Source organism: Hyla sarda, chromosome 2 (genome assembly GCF_029499605.1).
Source record: "Hyla sarda isolate aHylSar1 chromosome 2, aHylSar1.hap1, whole genome shotgun sequence".
Lineage (NCBI taxonomy): Eukaryota > Metazoa > Chordata > Amphibia > Anura > Hylidae > Hyla > Hyla sarda.
In genome coordinates, this window is record NC_079190.1 from 12678044 (window position 1) to 12693961 (window position 15918).

A 15918-nucleotide genomic window follows, 5' to 3' on the forward strand; every position below is an offset into this window, starting at 1 on the left:
TGCCCGGAAGAGTTTTTTTGTAGAAGGACAGCTCCAGCTCCCACTGAGGAGGCATCAACCTCCAATAGGAAGGGTTTAGATGGGTCAGGTCTGGAGAGCACGGGAGCCGAAGAAAAGGCAGACTTGAGTCGTTTAAAGGCGTCTTCCGCTTGAGGAGGCCAGGACTTGGGATCGGCATTTTTTTTTTGTTAAAGCCACAATAGGAGCCACAATGGTAGAAAAATGTGGAATAAATTGCCTGTAATAATTGGCGAACCCCAAAAAACGTTGGATGGCACGGAGTCCGGAGGGGCGTGGCCAATCTAAGACGGCAGAGAGTTTATCTGGGTCCATTTGTAGTCCCTGGCCAGAGACCAAGTATCCTAGAAAAGGAAGAGATTGGCATTCAAACAGACATTTCTCTATTTTGGCATAGAGTTGATTATCACGAAGTCTCTGAAGAACCATACGGACATGCTGGCGGTGTTCTTCTAGATTGGCAGAAAAAATCAGGATATCGTCCAGATATACAACAACACAGGAGTATAGTAGATCACGAAAAATTTCATTAACAAAGTCTTGGAAGACGGCAGGGGCGTTGCATAGACCAAAGGGCATGACCAGATACTCAAAGTGTCCATCTCTGGTGTTAAATGCCGTTTTCCATTCATCCCCCTCTCTGATGCGGATGAGATTATAAGCACCTCTTAAGTCCAGTTTGGTAAAAATATGGGCACCTTGGAGACGATCAAAGAGTTCAGAGATGAGGGGTAGGGGGTAGCGGTTCTTAACCGTGATTTTATTAAGACCGCGGTAGTCAATGCAAGGACGTAGAGAGCCATCTTTTTTGGACACAAAGAAAAATCCGGCTCCGGCAGGAGAGGAGGATTTACGGATAAAGCCCTTTTTTAAATTTTCTTGGACGTATTCAGACATGGCAAGAGTCTCTGGGACGGACAGAGGATAGATTCTGCCCCGGGGTGGAGTAGTGCCCGGGAGGAGGTCAATGGGACAATCATAAGGCCTGTGAGGAGGTAGAGTCTCAGCTTGTTTTTTGCAAAAAACGTCCGCAAAGTCCATATAGGCCTTAGGGAGACCGGTTACATGAGGAAGCACAGGGACACGGCAAGGTTTACTGGGAACCGGTTTTAAGCAGTCCTTGGAACAAGAGGGCCCCCAACTCTTGATCTCCCCAGTGGACCAATCCAGGATTGGGGAATGGAGTTGAAGCCAGGGAAGTCCAAGAAGGATTTCAGAAGTGCAATTGGGGAGGACCAACAGTTCAATCCTCTCGTGATGAGATCCGATGCACATTAGAAGGGGCTCCGTGCGGAAACGTATAGTACAGTCCAATCTTTCATTGTTTACACAATTGATGTAGAGGGGTCTGGCGAGACTGGTCACCGGGATGTTGAACTTGTTGACGAGAGAGGCTAAGATGAAATTTCCTGCAGATCCAGAGTCCAAGAAGGCCACAGCAGAGAAGGAGAAGGCAGAGGCAGACATCCGCACAGGCACAGTAAGACGTGGAGAAGCAGAGTAGACATCAAGGACTGTCTCACCTTTGTGCGGAGTCAGCGGACGTCTTTCCAGGCGGGGAGGACGGATAGGACAATCCTTCAGGAAGTGTTCGGTACTAGCACAGTACAGGCAGAGATTCTCCATGCGGCGTCGTGTCCTCTCTTGGGGTGTCAGGCGAGACCGGTCGACCTGCATAGCCTCCACGGCGGGAGGCACAGGAACAGATTGCAGGGGACCAGAGGAGAGAGGAGCCGGGGAGAAGAAACGCCTCGTGCGAACAGAGTCCATATCCTGGCGGAGCTCCTGACGCCGTTCGGAAAAACGCATGTCAATGCGAGTGGCAAGATGGATGAGTTCATGTAGGTTAGCAGGGATTTCTCGTGCGGCCAGAACATCTTTAATGTTGCTGGATAGGCCTTTTTTAAAGGTCGCGCAGAGTGCCTCATTATTCCAGGATAATTCTGAAGCAAGGGTACGGAACTGTACGGCATACTCGCCAACGGAAGAATTACCCTGGACCAGGTTCAACAGGGCAGTCTCAGCAGAAGAGGCTCGGGCAGGTTCCTCAAAGACACTTCGAATTTCCGAGAAGAAGGAGTGTACAGAGGCAGTGACGGGGTCATTGCGGTCCCAGAGCGGTGTGGCCCAAGCCAGGGCTTTTCCAGACAGCAGGCTGACTACGAAAGCCACCTTAGACCTTTCAGTGGGGAACTGGTCCGACATCATCTCCAAGTGTAATGAACATTGGGAAAGAAAGCCACGGCAAAACTTAGAGTCCCCATCAAATTTATCCGGCAAGGATAGTCGTATTCCAGAAGCGGCCACTCGCTGCGGAGGAGGTACAGGAGCTGGCGGAGGAGATGATTGCTGGAGCTGTGGTAGTAACTGTTGTAGCATAACAGTCAGTTGAGACAGCTGTTGGCCTTGTTGCGCAATCTGTTGTGACTGCTGGGCGACCACCGTGGTGAGGTCAGCGACAACTGGCAGAGGAACTTCAGCGGGATCCATGGCCGGATCTACTGTCACGATGCCGGCTGGCAGGTAGTGGATCCTCTGTGCCAGAGAGGGATTGGCGTGGACCGTGCTAGAGGATCGGTTCTAAGTCACTACTGGTTTTCACCAGAGCCCGCCGCAAAGCGGGATGGTCTTGCTGCGGCGGTAGTGACCAGGTCGTATCCCCTAGCAACGGCTCAACCTCTCTGGCTGCTGAAGATAGGCGCGGTACAAGGGAGTAGACAGAAGCAAGGTCGGACGTAGCAGAAGGTCGGGGCAGGCAGCAAGGATCGTAGTCAGGGGCAACGGCAGAAGGTCTGGAATCACAGGCAAGGAACACACAAGGAACGCTTTCACTGGCACTAGGGCAACAAGATCCGGCGAGGGAGTGAAGGGGAAGTGAGGTGATATAGGGAAGTGCACAGGTGTAAACACTAATTGGAACCACTGCACCAATCAGCGGTGCAGTGGCCCTTTAAATCGCAAAGACCCGGCGCGCGCGCGCCCTAGGGAGCGGGGCCGCGCGCGCCGGGACAGAACTGACGGGGAGCGAGTAAGGTACGGGAGCCGGGGTGCGCATCGCGAGCGGGCGCTACCCGCATCGCGAATCGCATCCCGGCCGGAGGTGGTAACGCAGCGCCCCGGGTCCGTGGAACCGACCGGGGCGCTGCAGTGAGGGAAGTGTAGCGAGCGCTCCGGGGAGGAGCGGGGACCCGGAGCGCTCGGCGTAACACCGACCTCCTAACTCTACCTCCTATCCCGACCTGTAATATGTTTACCAGGTATTGAAATATCTCCAGCCGTACAGAAGTTATATGGGAACATACATTTCCCATTGATTTTCATGGGACTTTAAACAAAAAACCCGAACCTCACAAATGGGGGATGTTAAGGGTTAAATTAACTATCCTATATTTTAAGTGGACATATAAGTAACATGTGACCAAGTATTATGGAAATATCTCCAGACGTTTGGAAGTTATGCAGTAACATATATTTCCCATAGACTTGTATGGGACTTTAAACATGAACCCCGCCCCTGGCAAATGGGGGTGAGTAAGGGTTAAATCACCTATCCTATGTTTGTTGTTGACATATAAGTAACATGTGGCCAAGTTTCATGTTAATATCTTTAGTCGTTTGGACGTTTTTGTGGAACATACACACACACACACACATACACACACACACATACACACACACACATACATACACACACACACACACATACACACACACACATACACACACACACATACATACACACACACACACACATACACACACACACATACACACACATACATACATACATTGAGTTTTATATATATATATATATATATATATATATATAGATTATAGTACAGGTTGGGCCATTTCTATGGAGACACCTTAATAAAATGGGAATGGTTGGTGAGATTAACTTCCTGTTTGTGGCACATTAGTATATGTGAGGGGGGAAACTTTTCAAGATGGGCGGTGACCATGGCGGCCATTTTGAAGTCGGACATTTTGAATCCAACTTTTTTTTTTTCAATAGGAAGAGGGTCATGTGACACATCAAACTTATTGGGAATTTCACAAGAAAAACAATGATGTGTTTGGTTTTAAGGTAACTTTATTCTTTCATGAGTTATTTACAAGTTTCTGACCACTTATAAAATGTGTTCAATGTGCTGCCCATTGTGTTGGATTGTCAATGCAACCCTCTTCTCTATATACTGCTATATACTACTATATACACCGCAGGAGAAATGCTAGCACAGGCTTCCAGTATCCGTATACACTGCTATATACTACTATATACACCGCAGGAGAAATGCTAGCACAGGCTTCCAGTATCCGTATACACTGCTATATACTACTATATACACCGCAGGAGAAATGCTAGCACAGGCTTCCAGTATCCATATACACTGCTATATACTACTATATACACCGCAGGAGAAATGCTAGCACAGGCTTCCAGTATCCGTATACACTGCTATATACTACTATATACACCGCAGGAGAAATGCTAGCACAGGCTTCCAGTATCCGTATACAGTGCTATATACTACTATATACACCGCAGGAGAAATGCTAGCACAGGCTTCCAGTATCCGTATACACTGCTATATACTACTATATACACCGCAGGAGAAATGCTAGCACAGGCTTCCAGTATCCATATACACTGCTATATACTACTTTATACACCGCAGGAGAAATGCTAGCACAGGCTTCCAGTATCCGTATACACTGCTATATACTACTATATACACCGCAGGAGAAATGCTAGCACAGGCTTCCAGTATCCGTATACACTGCTATATACTACTATATACACCGCAGGAGAAATGCTAGCACAGGCTTCCAGTATCCGTATACACTGCTATATACTACTATATACACCACAGAAGAAATGCTAGCACAGGCTTCCAGTATCCGTATACACTGCTATATACTACTATATACACCGCAGGAGAAATGCTAGCACAGGCTTCCAGTATCAGTATACACTGCTATATACTACTATATACACCGCAGGAGAAATGCTAGCACAGGCTTCCAGTATCCATATACACTGCTATATACTACTATATACACCGCAGGAGAAATGCTAGCACAGGCTTCCAGTATCCGTATACACTGCTATATACTACTATATACACCGCAGGAGAAATGCTAGCACAGGCTTCCAGAATCCGTATACACTGCTATATACTACTATATACACCGCAGGAGAAATGCTAGCACAGGCTTCCAGTATCAGTATACACTGCTATATACTACTATATACACCGCAGGAGAAATGCTAGCACAGGCTTCCAGTATCCATATACACTGCTATATACTACTATATACACCGCAGGAGAAATGCCAGCACAGGCTTCCAGTATCCGTATACACTGCTATATACTACTATATACACCACAGGAGAAATGCTAGCACAGGCTTCCAGAATCCGTATACACTGCTATATACTACTATATACACCGCAGGAGAAATGCTAGCACAGGCTTCCAGTATCCGTATGCACTGCTATATACTACTATATACACTGCAGGAGAAATGCTAGCACAGGCTTCCAGTATCTGTCTACACTGCTATATACTACTATATACATCGCAGGAGAAATGCCAGCACAGGCTTCCGGTATCCGTATACACTGCTATATACTACTATATACACTGCAGGAGAAATGCTAGCACAGGCTTCCAGTATCCGTATACACTGCTATATACTACTATATACACCGCAGGAGAAATGCTAGCACAGGCTTCCAGTATCCGTATACACTGCTATATACTACTATATACATCGCAGGAGAAATGCTAGCACAGGCTTCCAGTATCAGTATACACTGCTATATACTACTATATACACCGCAGGAGAAATGCTAGCACAGGCTTCCAGTATACACTGCTATATACTACTATATACACCGCAGGAGAAATGCTAGCACAGGCTTCCAGTATCAGTATACACTGCTATATACTACTATATACACCGCAGGAGAAATGCTAGCACAGGCTTCCAGTATCCATATACACTGCTATATACTACTATATACACCGCAGGAGAAATGCCAGCACAGGCTTCCAGTATCCGTATACACTGCTATATACTACTATATACACCACAGGAGAAATGCTAGCACAGGCTTCCAGAATCTGTATACACTGCTATATACTACTATATACACCGCAGGAGAAATGCTAGCACAGGCTTCCAGTATCCGTATACACTGCTATATACTACTATATACACTGCAGGAGAAATGCTAGCACAGGCTTCCAGTATCTGTATACACTGCTATATACTACTATATACATCGCAGGAGAAATGCCAGCACAGGTTTCCGGTATCCGTATACACTGCTATATACTACTATATACACTGCAGGAGAAATGCTAGCACAGGCTTCCAGTATCCGTATACACTGCTATATACTACTATATACACCGCAGGAGAAATGCTAGCACAGGCTTCCAGTATCCGTATACACTGCTATATACTACTATATACATCGCAGGAGAAATGCTAGCACAGGCTTCCAGTATCAGTATACACTGCTATATACTACTATATACACCGCAGGAGAAATACTAGCACAGGCTTCCAGTATGCGTATACACTGCTACATACTACTATATACACCGCAGGAGAAATGCTAGCACAGGCTTCCAGTATCCGTATACACTGCTATATACTACTATATACACCGCAGGAGAAATGCTAGCACAGGCTTCCAGTATCCGTATACACTGCTATATACACAGCAGGAGAAATGCTAGCACAGGCTTCCAGTATCCGTATACACTGCTATATACTACTATATACACCGCAGGAAAAATGCTAGCGCAGGCTTCCAGTATCCGTATACACTGCTATATACTACTATATACACCGCAGGAGAAATGCTAGCACAGGCTTCCAGTATCCGTATACACTGTTATATACTACTATATACACCGCAGGAGAAATGCTAGCACAGGCTTCCAGTATCCGTAGTTTCAGGTGCTGCAGAATGGGCAAAAGAAAAATTTGAACAGGACCCTCAGTTTCCGGTTTTGTTCAGTGATGAGGAAACTTTTATGTGAATGGTGAAGTTAACAAACAAAACCAGCGCTATTGGTCTGACACTAACCCACATTGGATAGATCCCTCCAAGACTGTTGGAACACAACAATTTATGGTATGGTGTGGTATATGGGGTACAAAGATAGTGGGGCCATTCTTCATCAATGGAAACCTCAAGGCCACTGGATATGTGAAATTGATGATGATGTTTCCCTCTTTATGCACTGAAGCTGCACGTTCCCTGAGTTTTTCCAACAAGATGGTGACCACCACATTATGGGTGTCAGGTCCCAGCATTCCTAGATGAACAGTTTCCTGGAAAGTGGATTGGTCGTCGTGGGCCAGTTGAATGGCCCCCAAGGTTTCCCGATCTGACCCCCTTAGACTTTTATCTTTGGGGTCATCTGAAGGCAATTGTCTATGCTGTGAAGATACGAGATGTGCAGCACCTGAAACTACGGATACTGGAAGCCTGTGCTAGCATTTCTCCTGCGGTGTATATAGTAGTATACAGCAGTGTATACGGATACTGGAAGCCTGTGCTAGCATTTCTCCTGCGGTGTATATAGTAGTATATAGCAGTGTATACGGATACTGGAAGCCTGTGCTAGCATTTCTCCTGCGGTGTATATAGTAGTATATAGCAGTGTATACGGATACTGGAAGCCTGTGCTAGAATTTCTCCTGCGGTGTATATAGTAGTATATAGCAGTGTATACAGATACTGGAAGCCTGTGCTAGCATTTCTCCTGCGGTGTATACAGTAGTATATAGCAGTGTATACGGATACTGGAAGCCTGTGCTAGCATTTCTCCTGCGGTGTATATAGTAGTATATAGCAGTGTATACGGATACTGGAAGCCTGTGCTAGCATTTCTCCTGCAGTGTATATAGTAGTATATAGCAGTGTATACGGATACTGGAAGCCTGTGCTAGCATTTCTCCTGCAGTATATATAGTAGTATATAGCAGTGTATACGGATACTGGAAGCCAGTGCTAGCATTTCTCCTGCGGTGTATATAGTAGTATATAGCAGTGTATATGGATACTGGAAGCCTGTGCTAGCATTTCTCCTGTGGTGTATATAGTAGTATATAGCAGTGTATACGGATACTGGAAGCCTGTGCTAGCATTTCTCCTGCGGTGTATATAGTAGTATATAACAGTGTATACTGATACTGGAAGCCTGTGCTAGCATTTCTCCTGCAGTGTATATAGTAGTATATAGCAGTGTATACGGATTCTGGAAGCCAGTGCTAGCATTTCTCCTGCAGTGTATATAGTAGTATATAGCAGTGTATACGGATACTGGAAGCCTGTGCTAGTATTTCTCCTGCGGTGTATATAGTAGTATATAGCAGTATATACGGATACTGGAAGCCTGTGCTAGCATTTCTCCTGCGGTGTATATAGTAGTATATAGCAGTGTATACGGATACTGGAAGCCTGTGCTAGAATTTCTCCTGCGGTGTATATAGTAGTATATAGCAGTGTATACAGATACTGGAAGCCTGTGCTAGCATTTCTCCTGCGGTGTATACAGTAGTATATAGCAGTGTATACGGATACTGGAAGCCTGTGCTAGCATTTCTCCTGCGGTGTATATAGTAGTATATAGCAGTGTATACGGATACTGGAAGCCTGTGCTAGCATTTCTCCTGCAGTGTATATAGTAGTATATAGCAGTGTATACGGATACTGGAAGCCTGTGCTAGCATTTCTCCTGCAGTATATATAGTAGTATATAGCAGTGTATACGGATACTGGAAGCCAGTGCTAGCATTTCTCCTGCGGTGTATATAGTAGTATATAGCAGTGTATATGGATACTGGAAGCCTGTGCTAGCATTTCTCCTGTGGTGTATATAGTAGTATATAGCAGTGTATACGGATACTGGAAGCCTGTGCTAGCATTTCTCCTGCGGTGTATATAGTAGTATATAACAGTGTATACTGATACTGGAAGCCTGTGCTAGCATTTCTCCTGCAGTGTATATAGTAGTATATAGCAGTGTATACGGATTCTGGAAGCCAGTGCTAGCATTTCTCCTGCAGTGTATATAGTAGTATATAGCAGTGTATACGGATACTGGAAGCCTGTGCTAGTATTTCTCCTGCGGTGTATATAGTAGTATATAGCAGTATATACGGATACTGGAAGCCTGTGCTGGCATTTCTCCTGCGGTGTATATAGTAGTATATAGCAGTGTATACGGATACTGGAAGCCTGTGCTAGCATTTCTCCTGCAGTGTATATAGTAGTATATAGCAGTGTATACGGATACTGGAAGCCTGTGCTAGCATTTCTCCTGCAGTGTATATAGTAGTATATAGCAGTGTATACGGATACTGGAAGCCTGTGCTAGCATTTCTCCTGCGGTGTATATAGTAGTATATAGCAGTGTATACGTATACTGGAAGCCTGTGCTAGCATTTCTCCTGCGATGTATATAGTAGTATATAGCAGTATATAGAGAAGAGGGTTGCATTGACAATCCAACACAATGGGCAGCACATTGAACACATTTTATAAGTGGTCAGAAACTTGTAAATAACTCATGAAAGAATAAAGTTACGTTAAAACCAAGCACATCATTGTTTTTCTTGTGAAATTCCCAATAAGTTTGATGTGTCACATGACCCTCTTCCTATTGAAAAAACAAAAGTTGGATTCAAAATGGCCGCCATGGTCACCACCCATCTTGAAAAGTTTCCCCCCTCACATATACTAATGTGCCACAAACAGGAAGTTAAAGGGGTACTCCAGTGAAAACCTTTTTTCTTTTAAATCAACTGGTGGCAGAAAGTTAAACATATTTGTAAATTACTTCTATTAAAAAATCTTAATCCTTCCAGTACTTATTAGCTGCTGAATGCTACAGAGGAAATTCCTTTCTTTTTGGAACACTGATGACATCACGAGCACAGTGCTCTCTGCTGACATCTCTGTCCATTTTAGAAACCATGCATAGCAGATGTATGCTAAGGGCAGCATGGTGGCTCAGTGGTTAGCACTGCTGCCTTGCAGTGCTGGGGACTTGGGTTCAAATCCCACTAAGGACAACAATAAATAAAGCGTTATTATTATTATAATAACGTCAGCAGAGAGCACTGTGCTCGTGATGTCATCAGAGAGAATTCCAAAAAGAATAGAATTTCCTCTGTAGTATTCAGCAGCTAATAAGTACAGGAAGGATTAAGATTTTTTAATAGAAATAATTTACAAAGATGTTTAACTTTCTAACACCAGTTGATTTAAAAGAAAAAAGGTTTTCACCGGAGTACCCCTTTAATATCAACCACCATTCCCATTTTATTAAGGTGTATCCATATAAATGGCCCAACCTGTATAACCACATAGGCTTAGATACAGCGGCTCACCACACAGTATCACGCCTGACAGGCTTAGATACATGGTTCTGCAGACACACGACTGGTTTAGACAGTATCACACATACCAGGCTTAGATACAGGTTCAGCAGACACACGGCTGGTTTAGATATAGCCGCTTATCATGCAGTATCACACATGACAGGCTTAGATACACGGTTCTGTACATACACATGACTGGTTTAGATATAGCTGCTTATCATACAGTATCACACATGACAGGCTTAGATACACGGTTCTGCACACATACATGACTGGTTTAGATATAGCTGCTTGTCATACAGTATCACACTTGACAGGCTTAGATACACGGTTCTGCAGACACATGACTGGTTTAGACAGTATCCCACTTGGCAGGCTTAGATACACGGTTCTGCAGGCACACGACTGGTTTAGACAGTATCCCACTTGGCAGGCTTAGATACACGGTTCTGCAGACACATGACTGGTTTAGATATAGCCGCTTATCATACAGTATCACACAACACAGGCTTAGATACACGGTTCTGCAGACACATAAGACTGGTTTAGACAGTATCACACTTGGCAGGCTTAGATACACGGTTCTGCAGACACACGACTGGTTTAGACAGTATCCCACTTGGCAGGCTTAGATACACGGTTCTGCAGATACATGACTGGATTAGATACAGCCGCTTGGCAGACAGTATCACACTTGACAGGCTTAGATAAAAACCAGCTCCTCAGCAGATAGTATCACACATAACACACTTAGATACACCATCCCCTCCACACACTGTATATGTCAGTACAGATGACAGTAAAAAGCCATCCGCAGGTCCTCCCGCCACACGCCGCTCTATCCCTCCGCCCGCACGTATCTATGGTTTTGGTAATATCTCGCTTCGCGCTGACCATAGAGCGGTGGGTGTGGCTAGAGCGGCCGCGCGGTGCCTGCTGGGATGCGTGTGTGACTCCTCCAGGCCGCGCACAGCAGTGTGGAGCCGCGGCGGGCCTGTCTGTCTCCCGGTAGTCAGCGCGCCCCCTGGTGAGGGGAGGATTCGGGGTCATCCCGGTGATTCCCCCCTCCTCCTCCCCCTTTCCCTATACAGAAAATCCTGTTACATAACGAAACGAAAATGCCGAATTTTTGCGCAGCCCCGAACTGCACCCGGAAGAGCACACAGTCCGACCTGGCGTTCTTCAGGTTCCCCCGGGACCCCATCCGGTGAGAGCTGCCGCGTCCTGCCTGTCATGTGTGGGGGGTCGTTTTTATACCCCCTCTATTAGGACCCCCGCCTCCTTATACTGCTACATGTGGTGCCCCCTCTAACCCTCCCCCATCCAGATCACATTAAGGGGGTCTCTATATGTTAGGGCGCCCCCCTATGTGCAGTAAGGTGGACCCCCCCCCCCACTCTTCCATCCCCTTTGAGACCCCCCAATCATCTAGATCAGTGTTTCCCAACCAGGGTGCCTCCAGCTGTTGCAAAACTACAACTCCCAGCATGACCGGACAGCCGTTGGCTGTCCGGGCATGCTGGGAGTTGTAGTTTTGCAACAGCAGGAGGCACCCTGGTTGGGAAACACTGATCTAGAGCAGTGGTCTTGTTGCAGAACTACAACTCTCAGCATGCGGCTGTCTGGGCATTCTGGGAATTGTAGTTCAGCAATAATGTCCGCACTCTACACTATTGGTCAACAAACTGTAGACCTCTGGATGTTACAGAACTACAACTCCCAGCATGCCCAGAGAGGCAACAAGTGTCCAGGCATGCTGGGAGTTGTAGTTTTGCAACAGCAGCAATAATGTCAGTGCTCTACACCAGTTGTCTCCAAACTGTGGATCGACGGATGTTACAAAACTACAACTCCCAGCATGCCCGGACAACCAACAGCTTTGTGCTGCATGCTGGGAGTTGTAGTTTTTGGAGTTGCTGGGCATGCTGGGAGGTTTAGTTTTGCAACAGCTGGAGGCACCCTGGCTGGGAAACACTAATCTAGAGCAGTGGTCTTGTTGTAGAACTACAACTCTCAGCATGCTCAGACAGCCAACGGCTGTCTAGGCATTCTGGGATTTGTAGTTCTGCAGTAATGTCTGCACTCTACACTATTGGTCTCCGAACTGCAGACCTCCGGATGTTGCAGAACTATAACTCCCAGCATGCCCAGACAGCCGTTGGCTGTCTGGGCATGCTGAGAGTTGTAGTTCTGCAACAAGACCTACTCCAGATCAGTGTTTCCCAATCAGGGTGCCTCCAGCTGTTGCAAAATTACAACTCCCAGTATGCCCAGACAGGCAACAAGTGTCCAGGCATGCTGGGAGTTGTAGTTTTGCAACAGCAGCAATAATGTCAGTGCTCTACACCAGTTGTCTCCAAACTGTGGATCGCCGGATGTTACAAAACTACAACTCCCAGCATGCCCGGACAACCAACAGCTTTGTGCTGCTGGAGTTGTAGGTTTTGGAGTTGTCGGGCATGCTGGGAGGTGTAGTTTTTGGAGTTGTCGGGCATGCTGGGAGGTGTAGTTTTTGGAGTTGTCGGGCATGCTGGGAGGTGTAGTTTTTGGAGTTGTCGGGCATGCTGGGAGGTGTAGTTTTTGGAGTTGTCGGGCATGCTGGGAGGTGTAGTTTTTGGAGTTGTCGGGCATGCTGGGAGGTGTAGTTTTTGGAGTTGTCGGGCATGCTGGGAGGTGTAGTTTTTGGAGTTGTCGGGCATGCTGGGAGGTGTAGTTTTTGCAGCCTCTGGAGGTCCACAGTTTGGAGACCGCTGATCTAGAGAGGCCTCCTTTTTATTTATCTGTAAATGAAGGGCACAGTGCTCAGTGAAATGCAACTGATCCGCAGTACCGGTCTCCACCACAACAATATGTTCGGCGCTGTCTGACTCTCTGCTGAACTGTATCATTAGGGGATGTTGTTCACACTACGTAATTCCCCTGGAATTCTGCGAACAGAATTGCGCGCTGTGAACATAAACATCAGTGTGAATGGGTTTCCGCGAGACGCGCTCACACTGCGGGAATTTCAGCGGCGGACAATTCCGGCGCTGAAATTGTTCCGCGCAAAGAAAGAACATGTTCATTTTCTGCGCGGAAGTCCGCGAGTACCGCATAGCCGTCGATGGTGGCGGCGCAGTGCTGCGTGGTCCCACCGCCGAATTATTGCGGCGGCGGCCGCCAGAATGGAATCTCCTCTCGCGGAATTCTGCGAGCGGAGATTCCATTCATATTCCGTAGTGTGAACATACCCTAAAAGGCAGCAATACACTACTCCATTCTTTGTCTATGGGACTCTTAAAGGGGTACTCTGGTGGAAAACACTTTTTTTTATTTATTTATTTTATTTATTTATTTTTTTTTTTTTAAATGAACAGATGCCAGAAAGTTTAACAAATTTGTAAATTACTTCTATTAAATAAAAAATAAAATAAAAAATAAAATCTTAATCCTTTTACTACTTTTTAGCAGCTGTATGCTACAGAGGAAATTCTTTTCTTTTATGAATTTCTTTTTTGTCTTGTCCACAGTGCTCTCTGCTGACACCTCTGTCCGTGTCAGGAACTGTCCAGAGCAGCATAGGTTTGCTATGGGGATTTTCTCCTGCTCTGGACAGTTCCTGATACGGGCATCAGGTGTCAGCATAGAGCACTGTGGACAAGACAAAAAAGAAATTCAAAGAGAAAAGAATTTCCTCTGTAGCATACAGCTGCTAATAAGTACTGGAAGGATTAAGATTTTTTAATAGATGTAATTTACAAATCTGTTTAACTTTCTGGCACCAGTTGATTTAAAAAAAAAAATGTTTTCCACCGGAGTACCCCTTTAAGAGTCCCATAGACAAAGAATGGAGTAGTGTATTGCTACCGAATTCACTAGGGGGGCAGTTGGCGTCCGTTATCAGTCGCCGTAGTAGTCGGACCCCTACCGATCAGATTCCTGTCACCTATTCAGTGGAGAGGGGATAACTTTTTAAAGAGTAGGGCAGTGAAAAAAGCTTATCCCCCTAATCAGAGGATAGGGGATACGTTATAGGTCGTGGGGGGTCCGAGCACTGGGACCCCCGCAATCTTCTGAACAGGGACTCGACAGTCTGCAGGTGACAAGCATTCTCTATATATCTCTATGGGATACATGGAGGGGGCGTATTGGCCGCTGCTCCATGCGGGGGTCCCAGCGCTCGGACCCCCCCCCCACGACCTATGACTTATCCCCTATCCTTTTGTATAGGGGATAAGTTATATTTCACTACAAGACTCCTGTATTCTTGGTCGGACCCCTTTATTTGGGCACTGGCACTTTAAAAGCTGTTGACAAGTTGTAGAGACAAGTAGAAAGAAACTGTCCTGAAATCTGGGGCAATAACCTGCAGCCTTTGTACTCTGCAGGTGGGGGGTAGAGAAATGTTTGTGACCAATATTTGGCGGCTTTCATGACCCTAAAAAAGGCTTTTGATCAAAGCCACTGACGGTCGGATAGGCGTGGCACGAGGTTAGGGCTGGGCGGTATAACCGGTTCATACCGAAATTTTTTGGCTGCATGATATGAATCTTTCCCCAATACCGGTTGGGGCCCCTCCCCCTTGGGAATGAATTATCAGCCCAGCGCTGTCCCCACATCGGGGAACTAATCATATGTGACCCACCAGCGCTGTTCTGCTCCCCCCCCCCCCCACCAAATCATGTTACCCACCAGCACTGTTCTGCTCCCCCCCCCCCCACCAAATCATGTTACCCACCAGCACTGTTCTGCTCCCCCCCCCCCACCAAATCATGTTACCCACCAGCCGCTGTTCTGCTCCCCCCCCCCCACCACCAAATCATGTTACCCACCAGCACTGTTCTGCTCCCCCCCCCCCCCACCAAATCATGTTACCCACCAGCACTGTTCTGCCCCCCCCCCCACCAAATCATGTTACCCACCAGCGCTGTTCTGCTCCCCCCCCCCCCACCACCAAATCATGTTACCCACCAGCGCTGGTTCTGCTCCCCCCCCCCCCACCACCAGATCATGTTACCCACCAGCGCTGTTCTGCTCCCCCCCCCCCCACCACCAAATCATGTTACCCACCAGCACTGTTCTGCTCCCCCCCCCCACCAAATCATGTTACCCACCAGCACTGTTCTGCGCTCCCCCCCCCCCCAACCAAATCATGTTACCCGCCAGCGCTGGTTCTGCTCCCCCCCCCCACCAAATCATGTTACCCCGCCAGCGCTGTTCTGCCTCCCCCCCCCCACCAAATCATGTACCCCCACCAGCGCTGTTCTGCTCCCCCCCCACCAAAATCATGTTACCCACCAGCGCTGTTCTGCCCCCCCCCACCAAATCATGTTACCCACCAGCGCTGTTCTGCTCCCCCCCCCCACCAAATCATGTTACCCGCCAGCGCTGTTCTGCTCCCCCCCCCACCAAATCATGTTACCCACCAGCGCTGTTCTGCCCCCCCACCAAATCATGTTACCACACCAGCGCTGTTCTGCTCCCCCCCCCCACCAATATCATGTTACC

At 47.0% G+C, this 15918-nt stretch overlaps 1 protein-coding gene across 2 annotated transcripts in view; it reads left to right on the forward strand.

The window, feature by feature from the left end:
* The window catches only part of THAP12 (THAP domain containing 12), a 67736-nt gene that overhangs the window by 9064 nt on the left and 42754 nt on the right, over positions 1-15918 (forward strand). The window contains exon 1 of one of the 2 annotated variants that reach the window (XM_056561176.1): positions 10706-11638. The exons of the other annotated variant lie outside the window; for it this stretch is intronic. Coding sequence (XP_056417151.1) covers positions 11550-11638 — 89 coding nt within the window. The 5' untranslated portion in view covers positions 10706-11549. Of the gene's footprint in view, positions 1-10705; positions 11639-15918 lie in introns of those variants that run through there. 2 annotated transcript variants of the gene reach the window in all.